Source organism: Gorilla gorilla, chromosome 12 (assembly GCF_029281585.2).
Source record: "Gorilla gorilla gorilla isolate KB3781 chromosome 12, NHGRI_mGorGor1-v2.1_pri, whole genome shotgun sequence".
In the NCBI taxonomy this organism is placed as follows: domain Eukaryota; kingdom Metazoa; phylum Chordata; class Mammalia; order Primates; family Hominidae; genus Gorilla; species Gorilla gorilla.
The window spans coordinates 107402414-107427827 of record NC_073236.2 but is presented as its reverse complement, the minus strand read 5'-3'; the positions used below and the strand labels follow the sequence as shown (position 1 = coordinate 107427827).

The 25414-nt window shown below is 36.0% G+C and overlaps 1 protein-coding gene across 27 annotated transcripts in view; it reads left to right on the top strand.

The window, feature by feature from the left end:
- The window catches only part of BIRC6 (baculoviral IAP repeat containing 6), a 259698-nt gene that overhangs the window by 125488 nt on the left and 108796 nt on the right, over positions 1-25414 (top strand). For all 27 annotated transcript variants that reach the window (XR_008676790.2, XM_055377695.2, XM_019021217.4 and 24 more), the window contains 13 exons: positions 908-1024; positions 2912-3066; positions 3845-3971; positions 5302-5412; positions 6681-6814; positions 8789-8916; positions 14777-15339; positions 16952-17127; positions 18035-18131; positions 18282-18476; positions 20215-20415; positions 23176-23455; positions 24927-25183. Coding sequence is in view for 26 of the 27 variants with exons in the window: in XM_055377695.2 (XP_055233670.2) it covers positions 908-1024; positions 2912-3066; positions 3845-3971; positions 5302-5412; positions 6681-6814; positions 8789-8916; positions 14777-15339; positions 16952-17127; positions 18035-18131; positions 18282-18476; positions 20215-20415; positions 23176-23455; positions 24927-25183 (2541 nt within the window). In the remaining variant the exon portion in view is untranslated. The remainder of the gene's footprint in view (positions 1-907; positions 1025-2911; positions 3067-3844; positions 3972-5301; positions 5413-6680; positions 6815-8788; positions 8917-14776; positions 15340-16951; positions 17128-18034; positions 18132-18281; positions 18477-20214; positions 20416-23175; positions 23456-24926; positions 25184-25414) is intronic.

Genomic DNA, 25414 nt, shown 5'->3' with positions numbered 1-25414 from the left:
ATGTTGCCCAGGCCAGTCTTGAACTCCTGGGTGAGCCCAGTCCTTCAACCCCAGCCTTTCAAGTAGCTGAGATTACAGCATGCTCTACCACACCTGGCAAATTTATTATTTTGACCATTTTTTTTGTGTGTATAGTTCACTGTTAATGAATATATTCACAATGTTGTCATCTGTTTTTTGATGTTCAGATTGTCTCAAATTTGACCAATAGGATCCCCCTTGAGATTTTCTCATCATTTTAGCACTTCCTTGTTCTCTGGCAAAACATGATAGCCCAGGCTCATCCTTTACTTTAATCTGCCCCACCCCGGGAATTAGTCACTTCTTAAAGGAGCATGGTATTTCAAAACCTTTTAAAGGAGAAATGTGGTTAACAAACCATGATTTCGTCATAGATATATGTGTTGCTATTTTGGGACTGTTTTCATTTCCTCGTGGTGGACAGAGCTAGGGAGTATGTGTTTGTGTGTGCGTGTGAACACACACACTTGGCATCTATATTTCTATATCTGTCTATCTATCCTGAATATGATGAATTCACATCAGTGTATCTGGATTTAATCTAACTCCATAGGGTTCATTTTAGCTTTCTTCTTGTCTGTATTTATAGCACTTTATTCTGACAGTGAGAAACCTGGTTCTCATTATCCTTAATGTCTTTGTTTCCATTATTGTTACTTCACTTATTTAATATTTCTGTCTCTATATAACCAATCGCCTGTCTCTACCCTCCTTTCCACAGATATTCTTCCCCTGCTGTGGCTCCGATAGTGCATGTTAGGTGGCTGTTCTGTAAGAACACACTCCTCATCCTCTCTTGGGTTCAGATGTCATCATTTTATTGTAGGAAGTAGGACATGAGTAATAATTGTCAATGTTTTCTTTTTCTTTCAATTGCTTTTTGTAGCCCTGGATGCTCGCCTAGAAGTTGGACTTGAACAGCAAGCAGAACTGATGTTGAAAATGATGTCTACTCTGGAGGCAGATTCCATTTTACAGGCATTAACAAATACATCTCCTACGTGTAAGTAAAATGACCATTTTTAGAGTATTGCAGTGAATGATTCAGCTCTTCATCATTTTCAGGTGGATTCATCAAGGACAGATTTTTAAATTCCATGATGTGAGTCTGAGGGGACTTAGTATGCAGCACTTTCCCAGCTCCGAGTTAGTAGCAAGTTGAAAACTAAGACAAAGGATTAACAAATGCAGGGAGTGTCATGCAAAATACCTCCATGTAGTGCTGTCAGTTCAGTGCAGAAACCTCCATTGTGTTTTGTTTACTGTATTGTTGTAAGGTTAATAAAATTCCTACAGAAGCCTTCATACCTGCCTGTGAGTTCATTGCACTATTCCAAATTTATGATGAAGTAGATTTTTTGTAGTAACTTCTTTATCATCCTTAAAGACTAGGATAGAGAATATAGTGTAGGATGACAGCCAAATAGGCCTGTTAATTGAAAGCCAGAATTGAGAGGATTTACTACCTAATAACCTACAGAAAAGAAAGGCCAACTTTTTCATAAAGGACTAATAGTAAATATTTTAGGCTTTGCTTGCCATATGGTGTGTATTGAAACTACTCAACTCTGACTTGGTTGCAGGAAAACAGCCATAGACAATATGTAAATGAATGGGTATGGCTGTGTTACAAGAAACAGGTAGCCTGCCAGAGCTGGCCATCACGTTACGGTTTGTTTTCCTTGATGAGGTCTACACAAGTCTGGAACTGGGTAGACCTCGGAGGAATACAGTTGAAATAGCACGGTGTTTTTCAAGGACAGATTGGGGAGCTGTGCTTAGAAGAGGGTGCTGGTTTTTGTTTTCTTAGGCCTGCATATTGCTTCACCTTCTCTAGGTCAGAGTGAAGAAGGGGTAGAGATAGTAGGTAGAACCGAATAAAATTACAGATGCTTCTCTTATGGAGAGTTCACAACCCATTTCAATAGAGAAATTTGAGTTTTTACATCTTCCTTATGTTAAATTGAATTCTTTCAGTCTGCAGTCTTCATTTGTTTCTTGCTTTAGAGGGCATCAAAAGAAGGGAAAAAAGAAAAACAGAAGGAATGGTCTAGTGTTCTATAATCTCAGTATTGGTACACAAATATTCTTGTATCTTATCTCCCAGGCAATATGGGGATCCCTTTTGTAGGGTCCAGTGTCTGCATGATTAGAGATAACTCGGTACTGCCCAAAGTAACCCTTTTCTTTGTTAAACATTTGTTATTTAAAACCACTTATTAGAATATCTTTTCGTAATTCTGAAAGGATATTTGAAAAAAAAAAGAATAAAAAAGAAAATCTGTTTGAAATTGGTGTCTCCTCTTTATCTTTTGATTATCCTGCACACAGCTGTCTCTCTTTTTAATATAATAATAAAATAAGGCTCTAAATATATGATAAAGCTCTTAGTATCCTTGTATTTCTCTGGTTCCCATGAATATATTCTCATTTAATTAGTTTTGTGTGTAACCTGGGCATCAGAACTTCTGAAAGCTCCCCAGATGATTCTAATCTATAGTCAAGGTTAAAGATGAATGAACTAGAATCTAGATTATTCTAAAACTACCTTATCAATAATTAGTCAGGAGTCTTATTTCTTTCCCTTTGCTTTCCCTCCTTTATTAATTGGAAAAAAATGCAAATAAAAATTGCTAGAAAAGTTCTTTGCCTTTTTTTTATTGGTTGAGTCCTATGAATTTGGGAACTTCTCTCTTTGGTCATTGTCTTTTTTACTTTCAAGTAATGTTATAAAAACACGTTTTTCAAATACTAAATATTGTTTTGAACCATTCTAAAGAATGCAGTTTTAATTTTTAAAACCAATTTAACCTATTTATACATATGAATAACCAGTTAACACATATCCTGATACTTTATGTATAAAATTATACTTGTGTTTAATTTTCAGTATCACAGTCTCCCACTGGAACAGATGATTCACTTCTAGGGGGTTTACAAGCAGCAAACCAAACCAGCCAGCTTATTATACAGTTATCATCTGTCCCAATGTTAAATGTTTGTTTCAACAAACTTTTTTCCATGCTTCAAGTCCATCATGTTCAGGTATGACTTCAGGAGAAATGGTGTATTTTTACATATTATTGTTAGCCTGGTAAAAGGTGAAACTAATTGGGAAGTTCATTCTAATCCTGTCAGGGATGATTTCTTTATTATATTCAGTTGGAAAAATATTAGAAATACTTTGATTACCAAAGTAATCACAGTTTCTCAATGATGGACCATTGATAATTTTAATGATTTTAAGCTTCAGTACTTTAATTCCTACTACACATACACACACCTGTGATTTAGAGACTTGAATCACAGGGCATGGTGGCTTGAGTTTGTAGTCCTAGCTACTCAAGAGGCTGAGGCAGGAAGATTGCTTAAGGCCGGGAGTTCGAGACCAGCTTGGGCAACATAACACTAGATCCTGTCTCTAATAAAGTAAAAAAAAATTAACCAGGTGCAGTAGCACATGCCTACAGTCCCAGAGGCTGAGGCGGGAGGATCGCTTGAGCCCAGGAGTTCAAGATATAGCAGACCTTGTCTCAAAGAAAAAAAAAAAATGACTTGAATCACCTGTTTTAATTTAGAAGAATCTTTTTATGAGGTAATTTCTAACTTTTAATTCAGGTAAATTTTGTTTCTTCAAGAATTTTAAGATGTGTTTGCTGATCAACTAATTTAATTAACTAGAAGATGCTTTTAAGTGTGAAGAAGTGTTTAATAGAAACGGTTATTTCTCGTGACAAGAATTTAAACATAAGATTTTTGTTTAAATTGTATTTCATATTATAATAGGTACATTTTTCTCCTGTTGATTTTCATTCTTTTTCAGTTGGAGTCACTTCTCCAATTGTGGCTCACACTGAGCCTGAATTCTAGTTCATGTGGAAACAAAGAAAATGGAGCAGACATATTTTTATATAATGCTAATAGGATACCTGTTATTTCATTAAATCAAGGTAAGATTTATTAGGAGAAAAATCATTATAGTCTAAATAGCAAGCTTAAAACGTAATTATTAGGTTAAAATATACCTAATCTTTGTCGTTAGGGGTTATAACATTCTAGTGGGGAAAAAACAGAATACGTTTTTAAAAAGATGCACTAACTTACCGATTAGCAGGAAAGATACAGGGAGACCTTGCTGAGAATAGAAGACTCTTACTCTCTGGTCTGTGGTATGCCTGTATGCAACTAAAATTTACAATGTTCTGTTACTTCTTTATATTTTCTTGAAGTTTTGTCTGATCTGTAAAAGCAGGTCGGTTTTTTATTATTATTATTTTTTTTCATTTTTTAAAACTTTGAGTTAGCCCCTGGAGGAGTTAGTCAGCTGGAGAAGGTTGTCAGTTTCCTGTGGAAGTTGTGTGTGTTTCTTGGCAAAATATGAGTATGGGAATGGTGGTAGTAAAATAATACAACAGGAAAAGAGTTAGCCTTCAGCTCTAGCTACAGGAATCTATTTTAGTTATATTTAAAGAAAAATAAAAATGAGAATCTGTTCCTGATGCTTTCTCCCTAAAGTGAGGCATCCTGTAGCTTGCTTGGGTCTTACACGGTGTATTTTCCAATGTGAGTGCCAGCTCCACTGAGTCACGCACGGATTCTATTTACATCTGCACTGTCTCAGCACCAGCCAGCCCTTCTTTAATTGATAGGTTTCCATCTCTTCAACTATATTATTATTATAATAAAATTTGTTTTCATCTGTTTTTAATTTTATTATGAGAAATATTAAATATATATAAAAAATAAAAGAGTAAAAAATAGTTATTCCTGGCTGGGCACAGTGGCTCACACCTGTAAAACCAGCACTTTGAGAGGCCGAGGTGGGCAGATCCCTTGAGGGCAGGAATTTTAGACCAGCCTGGCCAACATGGTGAAAAAAATACAAAAATTAGCCGGCTGTGTATACGCATGCCTATAATACCAGTTTTTCCAGTATCCGTTACTGTTTTCAGTTGCCAGTTTTGTAGAGTGTGAGGATTTTTAGTAAATTGTATTGAAGTAGAAATGCCTATAGTTTGGAAAGTACAACATACTGAGAGTGATAACATGTCATTTCAGGTGTTGTGGGCTGAGCTTTAAACCTTATCCTAAAATGTTACTGATTCTTAATGCGTTAGTTGTATTTAATGGAGAATTCCTTTTATTTGCATGTTTTGAAGACACTGGTTAAGGAGCTGATTTAAAGAAATAGTGTCTTGTTTTTAAATTTATTCTTTTGACTTAATTCTTCATAAACATTGTTTTTCTGAAAAATATTTTCCCTTTCTCTTTTCTGCATAGCATCAATAACTAGCTTTCTCACAGTGTTAGCTTGGTATCCCAATACTTTGCTCCGGACATGGTGCCTTGTGCTTCATAGCCTAACACTCATGACAAACATGCAGCTTAATTGTAAGTTCATAAATTTATTCATTTAAATTTCTGACATATACTTTAGTGTTCTACTATTGGATTCTTAAAACAGAGTTTTCCAAGGAGTGGTATACTTGTCAAAGTGGTTGAGTTGGCCAGATGTGGTGGCTCACGCCTGTAAACCCAGCACTTTGGGAGGCCGGCACGGGTGGATCACTTGAGGTCAGGGGCTCGAGAGCAGCCTGGCCAACATGGTGAAACCTTATCTCTACTAAAAATACAAAAGTTAGTGGGCGCCTGTAGTCCCAGCTACTTGGGAGGCTGGCGCACGAAAATCACTTGAACCTGGAAGGCGAAGTTTGCAGTGAGCTTAGATCACGCCACTGCACACCAGCCTAGGTGACAGAGTGAGACTCTGTCTCCAATAAAAGTGACTGAGTTTTTTCTTCTAACATGTCTCTTCTGAATTAGTTCTTATATATCCTTTGTGCTTGTTTACTTTGATAATATAGTCTCATATGTCTTGTTGGATGTTCAAATCATTTTTTTTACGTTTTAAAAACTGATTAAAAGAAAATTGATTGCTTTTAGAGTACAAAGGCAGGTTTTTACATTTCATCTAAGTTTTTATGTTATTCTTTTAAGATACCTTTGTACTTAAAAATGATTTATTCATTATTCATAAACATGCATAACTAGATTCCTGGGTTTTGTTTAATAATTTAAATCATTGCTTAGCTTTAAAATGCTATTATCTTTTTTCATTTGGAATATATTTTCCAAAAATGAGATCAAAAGCATCACTATGATACTGAAGGTGGATTTCATGCAAAGGATATTTTATTCATCTCAGAAAACTGTTGTGTTACCTGTACGTTAGTTCACAGTTAACCTGTATACAACTAACATGCAAAAAGGAATAATTTTGCTACAACTTATTTTAGAAAACTTGATTAAAGTTTACCTGAAAAGTAGATCTCTGACTGTTTCTGGAAGGGGGCGTTAGTTAGAATAGGCTTTCCAAATAAGAGTCAGGACCTAGTTATATCTTTTCTGTTTGACTGTACTAAATAAGATGTACATTAAGCTCGAGGTGTTTTCAGAATCAGAAGGGGGCAGAGGAGATAGATGGTAGATAGAGAGGGAAGTCCTGCTTAGTCAATATAGTAGAAACTGAAACCCCTTTAATAAACTGTAATTACTAGGAATATATGAATTTTCCTTGGAACTAAAAGATGCTTTTAGATACTGCATTTCCATTATTTCATGGTCCATTTCTTAAGAGGTTTTTAAAAAATGTTTTATAGCTGGTTCCAGCAGTGCCATTGGAACTCAGGAGAGTACTGCTCATTTGTTGGTTTCAGATCCAAACCTAATTCATGTATTAGTGAAATTTCTTTCTGGCACCAGTCCACATGGAACAAATCAACACAGTCCACAGGTAATATGATGTTTAGCCTGGCATATGCCCAGACTGTTCAATAAACAGTATTCGTAATGTAAAGCTATGTAACTTTTTTATTGCTAAAGTATTAAATAATAGCCTTTTATGTATCAATATAATAAAAAAGGTTTTGTTATTTGTAATAATAGCTATACTGACACTAAATAATAGCAGGTGGTAAGTTAACCTCTTAGAACAGTGATACTAGGTTTTCATGTAGATACATATTTTTGGCATTAATTTTGGATAATTGGAAACATTCTGAGTAAATACTGCAAAGGTAGAGAAGCATTTCAAAAATTTTGGAATCAATAAATTTTAATATGTCATATTTGATTACTTCTATCAAGATTATCAATTCACCTTAATCATTTTATGATGTTAATGATTTTGCTTAGCAAAAGATAACAATATTGCTCAGGACTTATAAACATTTTCTGTTTCACTGTAAAATTTCCTTTATATCAATTTAATTTCTTGCTATGTTGTACTGCTTCTGTGTAAATATTTGTACTTCATTATATTTCTTTTAAAGTAAAAATATATTTAGCATTTATAACATCTTTTAAAATCAAAATTATTCAAGATTATCTTGCAAGTTTATCATTTTAAACTTCTTGGATTTGCCGTCAGATAAATCCTAATTTAGTTGTCCTCAACAGCCCAGTTTCTCTATTAATTCATTTATTCAGTGTTTAGGAGGCTTCTGCGTGCTTGTTCTAGGTACTAGACATACAGTATTTACCAAGATCAAATATCTGCCTTCATAGAGCTTTAGTTAATACTCTAATACTTAATATATTTTAATTTTACAGATCTTAATAAAATAAATGAGACAAGGAACAAGTAAGAGAGAAGAAACTAACTTACAGTTAGATTGGGACAGGGTTTTGGTAGGGGCAGAGACATGTTATCAAGTGATTATTGTACTTAAAGATTGATTGAATTTCAAACAGGAAGACTCCTCGGGATCACCAATTCTGACTTAATTATTTTACATGTAAGAAAACATGTATCAGCTACATTGCCCCAAATTACATAACTAGTTATCTGTATAGCTAGGTATCAGTGAACAAGGCATTGCAAAAAATAATATTTTCTTTCTGTTTTTGAATAAAAGAAAGGAGGAAATAACTTTTTAAAACTTTTTAAGTTACTGAAGATCAAGCTTTCCTACTGATATCTTGGTTTTATATAGGAAGTTCTGATAAGAAAGCTATGATTTGTATGCTCAGTATCAGAAATTAACTTTATTTAACTCTAAAATAGTTTGGAGGATTATATTGTATTTCATTTTTCCAGAACTACTCCAAGGTTTTATGAGTTGTTCATCAAGTCAAATTAGGATCAAATAAAATAACATGTAGAAGTGTTAGAGCACACTTCTACCTCAGGTTACTTAATGTAGTGTTCACTATCATTTCTTTCATTGATGAATTAGAAGTTTGGGAAAGCAGTTTTTTTTTTTTTTTGACTTGGTATAAATTTATTTTTATTTAGTTTTTGTTTTGTTTTTCACTTAGCTTAATGCTTGCTTTGCTAGTTGTTAGAAACATGATCTTTTATGGATCATTTTAACTCTCTGCTCCTGCGTTATTTGATTTTGAAATGGGGTAATTAAGAAGGTTATTTGTGAAAATCTATGTTGAAGTTATTTATACTCTAAAAAGCATTATAAAAGTATTTATTGTGTAATTCAGGTGATTTTTTTAGTATTGAGTTCAATAAACCTAATATAGTTGTGGTGTATAAACTATAATGAAAAAGTATTAACAGTATTTTTATTTGCAATTCAAAATAAATACATCAAGACCTAAAAAATTCATTTCCTGCTATCATTAATACTTTTGTTTTCCTCATACGAAAAGTTACAGTGTATAGCTTTTGACTTTCTACTTGATAATTTTTAAGTGAATGATTTTTTACATGTTACCAGTAAGCAGTTTTCAGTGAATATACATTTCTCTTCAGGTTGGTCCCACAGCTACACAAGCTATGCAAGAATTTCTTACTCGATTACAAGTGCATCTTTCTTCAACATGTCCTCAGATATTCAGTGAATTTTTGCTCAAGCTAATTCATATACTTTCAACTGAAAGGTAAATTTTTGTGTACTAATTTGTTCCTGATATAGAAGTAACATGTAATTCTCCAAATATACTTTTCTTTAACATTTGTTGGGAATTTATCTGTGAACAAATAAGCAGGAGGACAGTAGTAATTAAGGGGGAAGGATATATTGGTGTGTTTCCTGATTGTTTCCATTTCATTTCATTATGGTTTTCCCAAGTCCTTCTACCTCTACTCTCTTTAATATGAAAGGAATACAGTTGACTTGCTTTTAATGGTTTTATAGATTAGTTATTATAAGCTTTTTAAAAGGTGAAATTTATTTTGAAGCTTTTTAAACTCTAAAGCTACCAGTGATTTTATATGTAAGAAAACCTGAAAAATAGAGCTTATAAAAGAAAATTGTATACTAATCTTGTGTAGAAATTCTAAATAAATTTATTAACAAAATCAGATTGCATGTTATAAGAATAAATTTTGACCATAATGGGTTGATTATTGTAATGCATGAATGCTTCAATATCATATATCTCTTATTAATGTATTTTTTTATTCTATATTTCTGAAAATCCAACATTACTTTCTGATGAAAACTTTTTTTTTTTTTTTGACACAGAGTCTCGCTCTGTCGCCAGGCTGGAGTGCACTGACGCAGTCTTGGCTCACTGCAACCTCCGTCTCCTGGGTTGAAGCGATTCTCATGCCTCAGCCTCCCCAGTAGCTGGGATTACAGGCACGCACCACCACACCCAGCTAATTTTTGTATTTTTAGTAGAGACGGGGTTTCACTATGTTGGCCAGGGTGGTCACGATCTGACCTCGTGATCCGCCCGCCTCAGCGTCCCAAAGTGCTGGGATTACAGGTGTGAGCCACTGTGCTTGGCCGAAAAGTTTTAATGAATTATAAAGTGTTACTTTGTTTTTGAAGTTACAATAAAACTGAGTATTTCAAAAAAATCCCCATTAATATAAGGAATAGGGCTGGGCTCAGTGGCTCACGCCTGTAATCCCAGCACCCTGGGAGGCTAAGGCAGGTAGATCGCTTAAGCCCAGGAGTTTGAGAGTAGCCTGGGTCACATGGCGGGACCCCTTCTCTAAAAAAAAAGAAAAAGAAAAAGAAATTAGCTAGGGTGTGGGTATACACCTGTAATCCCAGCTACTGTGGAGCCTGATGCAGGAGATTGATTGAACCAGTGAGCCCAGGAGGTGGAGGCTGCAGTGAGTCCTGATTGTGCCGCTGCACTACAACCTGGGTGACAGAACAACACTCTTTCTCAAATAAATTAATGATCAGGAATAAGTCAGTAGTGACTATTGCCACTTTTTTATCTAATTTTATTCAAATAAACAATATTTATACATACTTTGTGAGGATTTTGTGAAATTTTGAATGACATAATTAAAATCCCGTGAGGAGTAAAGATTAGTCACCATTTGTTTTATTTTTCTTTTAACTAGGCTTTTTAATTTTAACTCTGCAGGCTTTAGCATAATCCGATCCACAGAGTTCACAACAGTGAAGATTTTCATACTAAACTTTTAATATATTTGCTCTAACATTTTCTAAAGGATTATTAATCTTGTTTGTAGTTTAGTCACATCTAATATTTAAGCAGAGATATTTTGAGGTTTATATGCCACAAAAACTGTTTAGGATTTTTCTCCACCTCACTTCACCACACATATACCCTATACATTTTTGTGGCCTAGTTTATTTAATAGGGTCCACAAAGCTGTGGCCCAAGAAGAATGTTAGTTTATGTTTGTTTTTAATAAAGGCTCTGGTATTCTGTGAAAGATCCAGCAGCTCTTTAGTTAGATTAATGATATAATAATATACACTGAAAGAAATACTCGGTATAAAGAAGGCATTCAGTTTTATCAGATGAGTGTTTTGCAAATACCATCTATTGGTCTTTGGACTCTGTTTTCACTTTATTAAGTATCCTTCAAAAAGCAGAAGTTTTAAAATTCTAGATATAATCTAAATTGTCAACTTCTACGTATTTTTTGTTGTTGTTACCCTCCTCACACAAAGTCTTAAATACCCTCCTCACACAAAGTCACACAGAATATTATGTTTTCTTCTAGAAATTTTACAATTTTATGTTTTATATTTAGACTTGTTATTTTTTGCTTTCAGGATGAATTTTTTTTTTTTTTTTTTGCCTGTGGATGTCCAACTGTTCCTATATCTTTGTTTCTTTTTTTGAGATGGAGTGTCTCTCTGTCACCCAGGCTGGAGTGCAGTGGTACGATCTCGGCTCACTGCAAGTGCCGCCTCCTGGGTTCACGCCATTCTCCTGCCTCAGCCTCCTGAGTAGCTGGGACTACAGGTGCCTGCCATCACGCCCTGCTAATTTTGTTTTTGTAGTTTTAGTAGAGACGGGGTTTCACCGTGTTAGCCAGGATGGTCTTGATCTCCTGACCTCGTGATCAGCCTGCCAAAGTGCTGGGATTACAGGCATGAGCCACCGCACCCCGCCTTCGTAGACCATTTTTTGAAAATACTTTCCTTTTTTCATTGGATTCCCTTTGTAGTTTTTCAAATACCAATCAATGATACTTGTTTTGATCTAATTCATACACTTTTTTTTTTTTTTTGAGACAACTTTGCTCTGTCGCCCAGGATGGAGTGCTGTGGCATGATTTAGACTCACTGCAACCTCCACCTCCTGGGTTCGTGCAGTTCTCATGCTTCAGCCTCCTGAGTAGGTGGGATTACAGGCCCATCACCATGCCTGGCTAATTTTTGTATTTTCAGTAGAGATGGGGTTTTGCCATGTTGGCCAGGCTGGTCTCAAACTCCTGGCCTCAAGCGATCCACCTGCCTCCATTTCCCAAATTGCTGGGTTTACAAGCGTGAGCCACCACACCCAGCCTCATTTGTTCATACAGTGTATTATATAGAATTTATGTTTTTGTCTGTTTTTTATGCATTACCTCACTGTCTTAGTTCCCTTACAGTATTTTTTGAAATCTAGTAGTGTAGGCTCTCCACCTTTGTTCTTTATTTTTAGAGTTATTTTGGCTGTTTTAATTCCATTCCTTTTCCTTTTAAATTTAAAATCAGCTTATTGATTTTCCAGAAAAAAATCGTTTTGAGTGAGATTGCATCATTCTGTAGATCTGTTTGGGCAGATGTATTGCTTGTTTGGCCGTATTGTCAGAGAATACGGTTAGTTTAATTTCCTCCTTTCTTATGCATATGTCTCATGGGTTCCCCTCCCCCCATCCAATTGTACTTGTTTGGACTTCAAGTATGCTGTTGAGTACATATGGTAAAAGTTACTCTTCCTTCTTTTTCTCAATCTTAAGATCTTATGAAACATTGTCTTTCATAATTAGATATGTTACTAGCTGGAACTCTTTTTTAGATATGTGATAGTAAGTTGAGGAAGTTCCAGTTTGTTTCTAACTTGCTAAGACATTAAAAAAATTATGAATGTCTCTGGATTTTGTTAGATGTTTCCCTGCATCTGTTGAAATGAACATAGATTGTTTCTTCTTTCATCTGTTCATACGTTGAATTATATTGGTGTTTTCTAAAGAGTTGAGATCTCACTATGTTGCCCAGGCTGGCTTTGAACTCCTGAGTTCAAGCAAGCTTTCAGTCTCATTCTGTTCTTAGCTGGCCCAATCGGCATATGCCACTACACCAAGTTTGATTTTTTTTGTTAAGTGTCAGTTAATGTGCATTCTCAAGATAGACACCCTTGGTCATAACATATCAATCCATTTTATAACTTGCTGAATTTATTCTCTGAATTTATTCTGAAAGAGGTTGTGTAATATGTGTATTGTCACTTACTTAAGTATTTGGTAGCATTTGCCATTGAAGCATCCTGTGGCTAGAGTTTTCTTTGCCCCAAAAATTTTCAACTTATTTTCTAGGTCTTGGACTGTTCAGGTTTTCTCTTCTTGAGTGAGCTTTGGTAATTTTGTGAAGGAAGTTGCTCCTTTACATTGTTGTATTTGTTAGTGGAAATATATATATGTATTAATGTTTATAGGATCTATAAGTTTCCTTCATTTCTGATGTTGGTAATTTTTATCTTATTTTGGGGTCATTCTGGCTAGAAGTTCATCAATATTATTTCAAAAAAAGGCAGCTTATAGATTATTTCTTCCTTTGTACTTTGTTTGAATTTAATTTGATCTGTATGGCTTAGATAATTGATTTTAGACCTTTCTTTTCTAATACAAGCATTTGACAAAGTCAGAATTGGTCTATATAGACTATATAGACTACTTACATTTAATGTAATTATTGACATGCTGGATTAAAATTGATCATTTTGCTATTTTTCTATTCATCTATTTTTTATTCCTTTTAAGAAATCTTTTTTTGTTGACTTTTGAATTAAGCAACTTTTAAAATAATTTCATTTCCATCCTTATTTATAACTGAATTTCTTATTTATTTTTGAGACAGCGTTTGTTTGCTCTGTCGCACAGGTTGGAGCATAGTGGTGCGATCTTGGCTCTCTGCAACCTCCGCCTTCTGGGTTCACGTGATTTTCGTGCCTTAACTTGCCGAATAGCTGGGATTACAGGCTTCTGCTATGCTACTACACACGGCTAATTTTTGTATATTTTGTAGGCGGAGTTTCACCAGGTTGGCCAGGCTAGTCTCAAACTCCTGAGCTCAAGCAATCCACCCGTGTCACTGGCATTATAGGCGTGAGCCACTGTGCCTGGCCTATAACCGAAAATTTTTAATATTAGTTGTCCTAGTTTTACAAGATATACCTTTATTTAATCACATTCCACTTTAAAATATTCCGTTCATGTATAATGTCAGAACTTAACAGTGTAGTTTCAGTTCCTTTCTTCCGTCTTTTGTGACATAGTTGTCATGTTTTTACTGTTTATATATGCTATAAACACAATACTGTGCAACCTTATTTTTATTTTTTATTTTTTTGCTTTAGACAGTCTTTGTTTGTTTGTTTTTTGAAATAGACTTTCGCTCTGTCACCCAGGCTAGAGTGCAGTTGTGTGATCTCGACTCACTGCAACCTCCTCCTCCTGGGTTCATGCAATTCTCATGCTTCAGCCTCCTGAGTAGCTGGGATTACAGGCCCATCACCATGCCTGGCTAATTTTTGTATTTTCAGTAGAGATGGGGTTTCGCCATGTTGGCCAGGTTGGTCTCAAACTCAAAAGTATTCTTTTGCCTTAGTCTCCTGAGTAGCTGGAATTAACAGTCACATGCCGTCATGCCTGGCTAATTTTTGTATTTTTAGTAACAATGAGGTTTCACCATGTTGGCCAGGCCGGTCTTGAACTTCTGGCCAAAAGTGATCTGCCCACCTGGGGCTCCCAAAGTGATGGGATTACAGGCATGAGCCACTGCACCTGGCCTAATTTGCCTTTTTCTTGCTGTTAGACTGACTTGCTGTTAGACTTTTCAGCATTCTGTATCTTAGGCATAAACAGAATTTGAAGAGCATTCAATTTTGATACTTGAGAATGATTTGATTGAATCTTAATTTTTATGTATCATTATCAGTAGGAAATGTTTACAATAGCATTATTTGAGAATGGAAATATTAGAACTCATTTCATTATAAGAAGTGCCTTGTGATTTTGAAGTATTTTTGTCTGTAGCTTCAAAATCACTTCCGGATATACTTGTCCCTTAGTTTTGTATTTGGAAGGGAGGTTGTTTTTGAGTTTGTCTAAAATGGAGGCAAGAACAAGAATTCCAAAAGAGATGAAAACTATTAGCTACCTAATGAAATAGTGAATATCAAGAATTTGTTTAACTTTCTTGTATTGTGATAAGTTACTACTTTCAAAACTACTTAAAATCGTTTAATTTTTAATCATTTCTCTTGTTGTATCTCTCTCTCTTTTTCTGTCTCTCTCTCTCTCTCTCTGCAGGGGTGCTTTCCAGACAGGCCAAGGACCTCTCGATGCCCAAGTGAAGCTCTTAGAATTCACTCTGGAGCAGAATTTTGAAGTCGTTTCAGTTAGTACTATTTCTGCCGTGATAGAATCGGTTACATTTTTAGTGCACCACTATATCACTTGCTCAGACAAAGTAATGTCAAGAAGTGGATCAGATAGCTCCGTGGGTGCTCGAGCATGCTTTGGGGGACTCTTTGCCAATCTTATTCGTCCAGGTGATGCAAAAGCAGTTTGTGGCGAAATGACAAGAGATCAACTCATGTTTGATTTGTTAAAACTTGTTAACATTTTAGTGCAGCTGCCTCTTTCAGGCAATAGGGAATACAGTGCAAGAGTGTCTGTGACCACAAATACAACAGATAGTGTTTCAGATGAAGAAAAAGTCTCAGGAGGCAAAGATGGCAATGGAAGCAGTACCAGTGTTCAAGGATCGCCTGCATATGTTGCTGACTTAGTCTTAGCCAACCAACAAATTATGAGCCAGATTTTGTCTGCTCTGGGCCTGTGTAATAGCAGTGCCATGGCAATGATAATTGGTATGTATTGAGAATATTAATCTTACCATTGTCTCTGATACTATAACTGTTTTTTTTAAGCAATATATGGATTCATTTTCTTTTTACTTTATAGTGTAAAACTGCTTTAAGCTTTTCATGACTGATTTTTATTGGTGAGGACTTTTGTGTAGGGGCTTCAATTAATGAATGAAAGTGAAATATTGACAAATGTCATGTCAGTTTGGTTTGTTTTCTTTTTATTGAGATGCCTCCCAGGTTCAAGCAATTCTCGTGCCTCAGCCACCCAAGTAGCTGGGACCATAGGTGCCTGCCACCACACCCGGCTAATTTTTTTTTTTTTACCCCGAGCCAGAGTCTTGCTCCCACGCTGGAGTACAATGGCGCGATCTCGGCTCACTGTAACCTCCGCCTCCCAGATTCGAGTGATACTCCTGCCTCAGCCTACCGAGTAGCTGGGATTACAGGCGTGTGTGCCACCATGCCTCTGCTAGTTTTTTGTTTGTTTATTTGTTTTTGTTTTTTTTTTTTTTTGAGATGAAGTCTTGCTGTGTTGCCCAGGCTGAAGTGCAATGGTGTGATCTCGGTTCATTGCAACCTCCGCCTCCTAGGTTCAAGCAATTCTCATGCCTCAGCCTCCCAAGTAGCTGGGATTACAGGCATGTGCCACCAGGCCTGGCGGATTTTTTGTATTTAGTAGAGATGGGGTTATGCCATGTTGGGCAAGCTGGTCTCGAACTCCTGACCTCAGGTGATCTGCCCACCTCAGCCTCCGAAAGTGCTAGGATTACAGGTGTGAGCCACTGCGCCCTGCCAATTTTTTTTTTTGTACAGACGGGATTTCACCATGTTAGCCAGGCTGGTCTTGAACTCTTATTTCACATCATTTTGTGTTGAAGACAAGTATTATTTATTCACATTTGCTTTAAAAATAAAATGTAAAATTTTACTCATACTGTAACATTTTCTATGACACATACCAGTGTTAAATTTATATGCTGTTGCTTAACTCTTTTACCTCTTTGAATGTTAATACATTACATTAAATTTTTAAAATAAATGAACATTTGTATACTGTGGCAAAATCCATTTCTAATATATTTTTGTCTGTTGGTATTTTTTTCTTTGTCAGTGTATGAGAAACAGCCACATCTTCCGTTTGATTAGATTAAAAAGAATAGTTACATGCTGGTATCACTTATTTTTCTATTCATGTCCTCTCTTCTTGATGTATATAGCTAGTATGTAGAGTGATGTTCTCAGTCATATAACAGAACAACTTATTTTTATTGTTGGTGATATAGAGGTATCTCATGTAAGAAGATAGCCATAAACCGTGCTCTACTGAATATTGTCATTGATATTTTAATCTCTAGGAGTCCATTCGGGTTATGTGTAGAGGGTTTAGACAGCTGTTATATATTCATTCTTCAGCAGTTTTGGAAAAAATGACTTTTCAGCTTCTATATTTTAATTATTATTTGTTTCACCGTGTTGGCCAGGCTGGTTTTGAACTCCTGAAGTCAGGTGATCCACCTGCCTCAGCCTCCCAAAATGTTGAGATTACAGGCATGAGCCACTGCGCCCGGCTGGATGTATATACTTTTAATGTGGTATCTTTTATTTTTCTTAGGAGCAAGTGGATTACATCTCACTAAACATGAAAACTTTCATGGTGGGTTGGATGCCATATCAGTTGGGGATGGATTATTTACCATACTGACAACCCTTAGTAAAAAAGCTTCTACAGTCCACATGATGCTGCAGCCAATTTTAACATACATGGCCTGTGGATATATGGGCAGACAAGTAAGTTCAAGCCAACAACAGTTGCGGTGATTCAAATAAATTTCTTGCGATGTAAGTGGAAAATTACAGGACAAAGATAAATAAATATATTTATTATATATCGGACAATGAAAAGCATCAGTACAAGAGGGCTATGGATTATTAATAAAAGTTGGAGAATAAAGTTTCTTTGAAGTGGTATTTTCAGAGATGACCACAGTGATATAAGAGTAAAACATTTAATCTGTTCTTGAGTTTTAGATTTTTTAATATAGTCTCAAGAAGTTCTTCTCTTTTTCCTAAAAATAGAATAGTGTAATACTGAGGTGTTCTCCATAGATGTTATGTAAGAAGAAGTAATGTGAAATCTTTTGAAATTTATGTTGTGTATTCAGCTTCTTTTTTTTCCATTAAAAGAGATTAGGCTAATTAAAGAAAATAGATTACAAAATTTTTCCTTTTTGTATTTCATTTTTACAAATGAAATTGTAGGAACCAGATTATTTTACTTTCTTGTCCATTTCCCATTTTGAAATGCAGATATTAGAACAATTTCTTATGTCTTTTATATAGCAGTGTATAATTATCATTTTTGTAAACATTTGTTGAATGTGTATATTTCTCTATTAGAAAATACAAAGGTACTTTAAATGGTTCAAATTTTAAATGAAATTGGTGTCTAAATGCATATTAAGAGAAAAGATAATAATGGATGAAGACACATGCTTTAAAAAATTCTCTGAGTTCAGGGAGATGGTTTTTTTTATTCAGGTAAGATTTCTTATGTATTTTGGCAGACATTTTGTATTTAGAGTATTTAAGGCTGTCAGTTTACAAAAATTAACTAGGAAGGAATATTACATGCATTGAGTTTAGTTCTTATTCACAGGAATATATAAAGTCATAATATGCATATTTCATTTTTTAGGGCTCACTTGCTACTTGCCAGTTATCTGAGCCATTATTGTGGTTCATTTTGAGAGTATTGGATACTAGTGATGCCTTGAAAGCATTTCATGATATGGGTAAGATAATATTTCAATAACTATCATTTAAGCATAGTTATGTGATAGTATGTTACATTTTCATTTTTGTAGTCTTTTGTGGAAGTTTACTTTTGATGTTGAACCATCTGTCCTGAGATCGATTTCATTTCATATTCTTTATAAATTTAGGTGGTGTTCAGCTCATATGCAATAATATGGTTACTAGTACAAGGGCTATTGTGAACACTGCAAGAAGTATGGTATCAACTATTATGAAATTTCTTGACTCTGGTCCAAATAAAGCTGTTGACAGCACATTGAAAACAAGAATACTAGCTTCTGAGCCTGACAATGCTGAAGGGATTCATAACTTTGCACCCCTTGGTAAGAAAAGTGTTACTAAATCTTACTTATGTGAATTTATCTAGTTTATTAGCTGGTATGAAACAAAATTAGTTGAAGTCAGTTGATGATGTTATATATCACTATTTTAATTACAAACAGTTTATTTTAGAGGTAGTGGATATCTCGACATTCTACTTATGAGAGGGAATGCTTTGTTTGTTTGTTTGTTTTGAGACGGAGTTTTGCTCTTGTTGCCCAAGCAGGAGTGCAATGGCGTGATCTCGGCTCACTGCAACCTCTGCCTCCTGGGTTCAAGCGATTCCTGCCTCAGCCTCCCGAGTAGCTGGGATTACAGGCACCTGCCACCACACCTGGCTAATTTTTGTATTTTTAGTGGAGACAGGGTTTCACCATGTTGGCCAGGCTGGTGTCGAATGCCTGACCTCAGGTGATCCACCTGCCTCGGCCTCCCAAAGTGCTGGGATTACAGGCATGAGCCACCATGCCTGGCCGAGAGGGAATGTTTTGACAGTTCTTTAGCAGTAAAGTTTGTTTTTATTTGTGAGTCTAAATAGAAGCACAATTTAAGAAACTAAATAGAGATTCTTCCGTAAGTTTTCTCTTTAAATGTTAATCAATTTTAAATCTCATTTTCCTTCTTAAAGTGGTACTGTGTTTTGTTTTGTTTTGAGAGAGTCTCACTCTCACCTAGGCTGGAGTGCAGTGGCACAATGTCTCCTGGGTTCAGGCAATTCTCATGCCTCAGCCTCCTGAGTAGCTGGGATTACAGGCATGTTTCACCACACTGGGGTGGGGGGGGGGGTTGTTTGTGTGTGTGTGTGTGTGTGTTTAGTAGAGATGGGGTTTCACCATGTTGTCCAGGCTGGTCTTAAACTCCTGGCCCCAAGTGATCCCCCACCTTGGCCTCCCAAAGTGTTAGGATTACAGGCATGAGCCACTGTGCCTGGCCTTAAAGTAGTACTGTCTTTTTTAAAAGTTTTGAATTTAGGTATTTACTTTTTTATCTAGTTTACATAGTTTCTTTTAAATTTTTCTTTTCATATTTCAAAATCATAGACATTGACATCTTAGAATAAAGGTGATTATTTTAAAGGTGAAGGATATATTGGACATTGTTTTTTAGTTAAAGAGTTTGAGGCCGGGCGCGGTGGCTCATGCCTGTAATCCCAGCACTTTGGGTGGCCGAGGTGGGTGGATCATGAGGTCAGGAGATCGAGACTGTCCCGGCTAACACGGTGAAACCCCGTCTCTACTAAAAATACAAAAAATTAGCTGGGCATGGTTGCAGGCGCCTGTAGTCCCAGCTACTCGGGAGGCTGAGGCAGGAGAATGGCCTGAATCTGGGAGGCGGAGCTTGCAGTGAGCTGAGATCTCGCCACTGCACTCCAGCCTGGGTGACAGAGCGAGACTCCATCTCAAAAATAAATACATAAATAAATAAATAATTAAAAAAAAATTAAAAAAAGAGTTTGAAAATTATTGAGCTACGTTTATTGCTGTGTCTTTAGTTTTCGTGTATCATATGAGTACAAAGTAGACAGCAGTTAATAATGAACTTGTCACCTTGCCAGTTGACAGGATTTCCTAATGTTTTGTGAATACCTTTACAGTCATGCTTAGGATACTAAGTACATTACCAGCATCAATTGTTCATGTTTTCAATTAATTTTTCTAGTTTAATTTTATTTGTATAGATTTTAAAGCTTTATTATGTTTCTTTTGCAAGTTCTTATTTTATGTACAATATCTTCTCTAGGTACAATCACATCTAGCAGTCCTACTGCCCAACCAGCTGAAGTGCTGTTGCAGGCCACACCTCCTCACAGAAGAGCTCGCTCTGCTGCTTGGTCCTACATCTTTCTTCCAGAGGAGGCTTGGTGTGACCTTACCATTCACCTTCCTGCAGCAGTGCTACTTAAGGAGATACATATCCAGCCTCATCTTGCATCTCTTGCAAGTGAGTAATATTTTATAAAGAAGCATCATGAGAACAAGCTTTAATTTAGAAATATTTGAAAATAAAAATGTTTAGTAAGCGGAAATACACTTAGGTGTGATTACCAGAGAGTGTAACTTCTGAACAGTTTTTATTGAAATAATTAATACTACCAAGTCATTTTAGGAGAAATGACTGTTAACCTCAGACAAAAAGATTATGTGATGAAGTCTAAACAAATATGTTCCAGTTATATATTATTTCGCTTTCTCTTTTCTCTCAAATTTACTAAGCTTCAGTATTAAGCTGAAATGAGTTCATTACACACCCATTTTTTACCATGTTAGTTTTTTCAGCCCAGACCTCAGTCCTAGCCTTGTAATGTGAAATTAGCATAGATTTGTGTGCCTGCCCTCCAACTTCTTTAGAAGATAACTACCTTTTTGAATAACATTATATTTTGACTACTTCAGTGTGATTTTAAGATTCATACTGTGTTTATTGTAATATGTCAGTATCCTTGTAATATTGTATCATTCATTTGTTGCATGTTCATTGAATACATTTTATTGAACTTTGTAAGGCAAATAATTCAAAATAATTTTTACAAAATACTATCACTTAAGAGCGTGAACTCTTTCAAGTATTTATAAAGAATATGAAATACTCATTTGTTTTTTTTTTTTGAGGCAGGGTCTCGCTCTGTTGCCCAGGCTGGAGTGCAGTTTTGATATATCACTGTAGCCTTGACCCCTGAGGCTCAAATGATCCTCCCATCTCAGCCTCATGTATAGCTGGGACCACAGGCATAAATTTTTGTATTTTTTTGTAGAGACGGGGTTTTGTTATGATGCCTAGGCTACTTTCAAACTCCTGGGCTCAGGGGATCTACCTGCCTTGGCCTCCTAAAGTGCTGAGATTACAGGTGTGAGCTACTGCACCCAGCCCATTTTGTGTTTTATATGGTTCGTAAATGCTTTCAATATAGTTATAATTTTGCCAGAATTGTTTAAATTAATACACATGCTTACATTTATTGATTGATTCTTATTGCTATCAAATATCACTCAATAATTGCATGAGGAGCTGTGGGAAATGTTGTAGATTCCTAGCATCTTTGGGGAAAACAATTTTTTTCTATGTGTTTGCAAGATTAGACTGATATATCTTAATTACTTGTGGCATCCACACTCCTTAGATAAAAAACAGATAGTATAAAGGTAGAAGGAAAATATGCTAATACACGGTGTTTTAGGAGGTCAAAAGTAACTATATTAAAAGGCAAATATAAGTCAATGTAAGACTTAGGCTACCTCTAAAATTGGAAAGAGATTGCTTTTATTTGGAAAGCAAAGGAGTTGGTCATAAGTGGTGGCTTTTGAAGTTCAGCTGGATTTTTCATACGGGAATTGAAACAGGAAGCATATTATGAAGGGGGAACCCCTGTGAAAAATTAATTGGTTTAGGTGTTTCCTAGTTAAGTGTACTTGATTACAAAATTTGGTTTTATTATTGGATTAGAGCAGAAGTTGAAAATATGTTGTGATACAGTGGAAATAACAGTCTTTAGAATCAAACATGGACTTGAATCTAAGGTGTGACATTTCTTGTGGGAGCGTGGATTCCTTAATCTCTTTTTGCTATGTCTGCTTGTGTAAAATGTAGATAATACTTCCCTCAAAAGGTTTTGAAGTAGAAATTTAAAAATTAACTTGACTGTCTAGTAATCAGTGTAAAGCTGGCATGTAATTCCTTCTTATTTTACCACTGAAATTAAAAATAAAACCAAATTTCAAAAGTTTTAGTTGACATCTATTTATTATATGGGGTTCCATGTTAAGCTAGAAATAAATAATTTTCTGGTAGTTCATTGGGGACTCCTTAAATTTCAGCAAGAATTGATTTTTTAAAAAAAATCCTGTGGATATTTGGTTTAATTTGAAAAGGAGGCTGGGCGCAGTGGGTCACACCTATAATCCCAGCACTTTGGGAGGCTGAGGCAGGTGAATCACTTGAGGACAGGAGTTCAAGACCAGCCTGGCTAACATGGCAAAACCCTGTCTCTACCAAAAGTACAAAAATTACCTAGATGTAGTGGCACCTGCCTGTAGTTCCAACTACTCTGGAGGCTACAGCAGGAGAATCACTTGAACCTGGGAGTCGGAGGTTGCAGTGAGCTAAGATCGTGCCACTGCACTCACTCCAGCCTGGGCAACAGAGCAAGACTCTATCTCAGGAAAACAAAACAAAACGAACAAAAAAAAATTTCTAAACTCAGCTGTGAGGTTAAACTCAATGTTTAAAAAATATCACAATCTAGTAGTAATAGAATAATTGGTAGATAAACAAGTTTTATTACATTTTTCCCCAAATTATTTAAAATAGTAAACCATAGCGTATTAATCAAAGGTAGTTTTGTATTATTTGTGATAATTTTGAGTAAAGTAGAAATGATGACATAATTACCTATTTGGCTGGTTTTATTCGTAGGGAGCATCAGGTACATGTGCATCACACATCTTTGGTTCCTCTTTTTTTAGGTGAATATTAGACTGTTTAAGTATAATTTTTATTGTAGATCAAATATTTTGTGTTGAAAAGTAGCTCCAACATTAATTATGGTGAAAGTCATTGTCAAACTATATTTTGTTGTATAAGTTTTCTTTTTACAAGTTCATGATGAATACAACTGTGAAAGCTGCTATTTTACTGGGATTTTAATAAACTGTTCAGTCTAGTTTACTTTGTCTTTTGTGATGATTCAGTTTTCTCTTTTTATAGCCTGCCCTTCCTCAGTGTCTGTTGAAGTAAGTGCAGATGGGGTAAATATGCTACCTTTGTCCACTCCTGTTGTCACAAGTGGCCTCACCTACATAAAAATTCAGCTTGTAAAAGCCGAAGTAGCTTCTGCTGTCTGCCTTAGACTACATCGTCCACGGGATGCCAGCACATTAGGCCTTTCACAAATTAAATTATTGGGGCTCACTGCTTTTGGTACCACCTCTTCTGCAACAGTTAATAATCCATTCCTTCCATCTGAAGATCAGGTATCCAAAACAAGGTATGTTTTGTTTGTCCTTTTTTTTTTTTTTTTTTTGGCATGGTTGGGAGATAGGGGACTTAATTATTTTGTGGGTTTTTTCTTTTTTAGGTCTTAGGAAGGTCTTTGTTCCATAGGTATCTGTATAATACAATCTTATTAGGTGTAATAGAGACAGTTTTGTGGAAACAGAATGCTGACACTGATTAAAATTAAGGTGTATACATGTTTAGTCTTTGAGATGATCTGTATGCTACATGTAGGTGTACATTCTAATTTTCTGGCTTGTAGTTTTTTGTATCATATTCTGTTTCGGGAATTTGCAAATGCCTATGACCAGCCTATGACATCTGAACCATACCAACTGACCTTAGAAACAGCGACCTAGTCTTACATGGTAATTCCTAAATGTTAGTTAACAGAAGGATTATGTCTGAACCAAACTAACGAGGACCCAAATATATTTTTTAATCAACATTTTTCTAATAAATTTTGACAGCTGGATGTTTTATAGATGGATTTTATTGAAAGTTTTGCCTGATAAAAATGAATTTAAGGCCTGGCTCAGTGGCTCACACCTGTAATCCCAGCACTTGGGGAGGCCAAGGCGGGCGGATCACGAGGTCAGGAGATCGAAACCATCCTAGCTAACAGGGCGAAACCACGTCTCTACTAAAAATACAAAAAATTAGCCGGGCATGGCGGTGTGCTGCTTGGGAGGCTGAGGCAGGAGAATCGCTTGAACCCAGGAGGTGGAGGTTGCAGTGAGCCAAGATTCCACCACTGCACTCCAGCCTGGGTGAGAGAGTGAAACTCTGTCTTTAAAAAAAAAAGAATTTAGTATTTCTATTTTCAAGGTGCTGAGACTACACAGTTTTAGAAGTCTATGATAGTAATCAGTTTATCAGTATATATAATTGCATGTAAAAGAAGGTTTCTGGATGATTGCCTAAAAAAGCAAACACATGGTTTCTAAGTGCTATGAATACAAGTACTTTTGTATGTGATTTATCTTTCTGTTTGTTTTGAGACAGAGTCTCACCCTGTTGCCCAGGATGGAGTGCAGTGGTGCAGTCTAGACTCACTGCAACTTCTGCCTCCCAAGTTCAAACGATTCTCCTGCCCCACCTTCCGGAGTAGCTGGGATTACAGGCGCCCACCACCATGCCCAACTAATCTTTGTATTTTTAGTAGATAAGGGGTTTCACCAAGTTGGCCAGGATGGTCTCGAACTCCTGACCTTGTGATCTGCCTGCCTCAGCCTCCCAAAGTGCTGAGATTACAGGTGTGAGCCACCGTGCCTGGCTGTGATTTATCTTATAGGGGAAACTTACTGTCTGTTTACTTAATTTGCAGCATTCTAAAAAAACATGTCTTAGATTGGTTAATGCTATTTATGAAACACAACATGCTGATCTTTAAAAAGTTATGTTCTACCCCGAAGTGATTTGAGCGACTTATATTGGTCATACAAGTCATTTTGTATTTTCAGTATTGGATGGTTACGGTTATTACATCATTGCCTTACTCACATAAGTGATCTAGAAGGAATGATGGCAAGTGCAGCTGCACCTACTGCTAATCTGCTGCAGACTTGTGCGGCCTTATTGATGTCACCTTACTGTGGAATGCATTCACCCAACATCGAGGTTGTGCTTGTAAAGATAGGACTGCAGTCTACTAGAATTGGCCTGAAGCTCATAGACATTCTCCTGAGAAATTGTGCAGCATCAGGCAGTGATCCTACAGGTGATAATTAACTTTGATATTTAAATGTTTACATATCTGTAAAGTAACAGCAGTTGAACTGTGCGATCTTTGTGCTTAACTCTGTTTTGGGAATTATTTTTTCTTTTAGTTTATGTTTATCTCTTCTCTCTTCTCTCATGGAGTCTCACTCTGTTGCCCAGGCTGGAGTGCAGTGGCGCAATCTTGGCTCACTACAACCTCCACCTCCCTAGTAGCTGGGATTACAGGCAA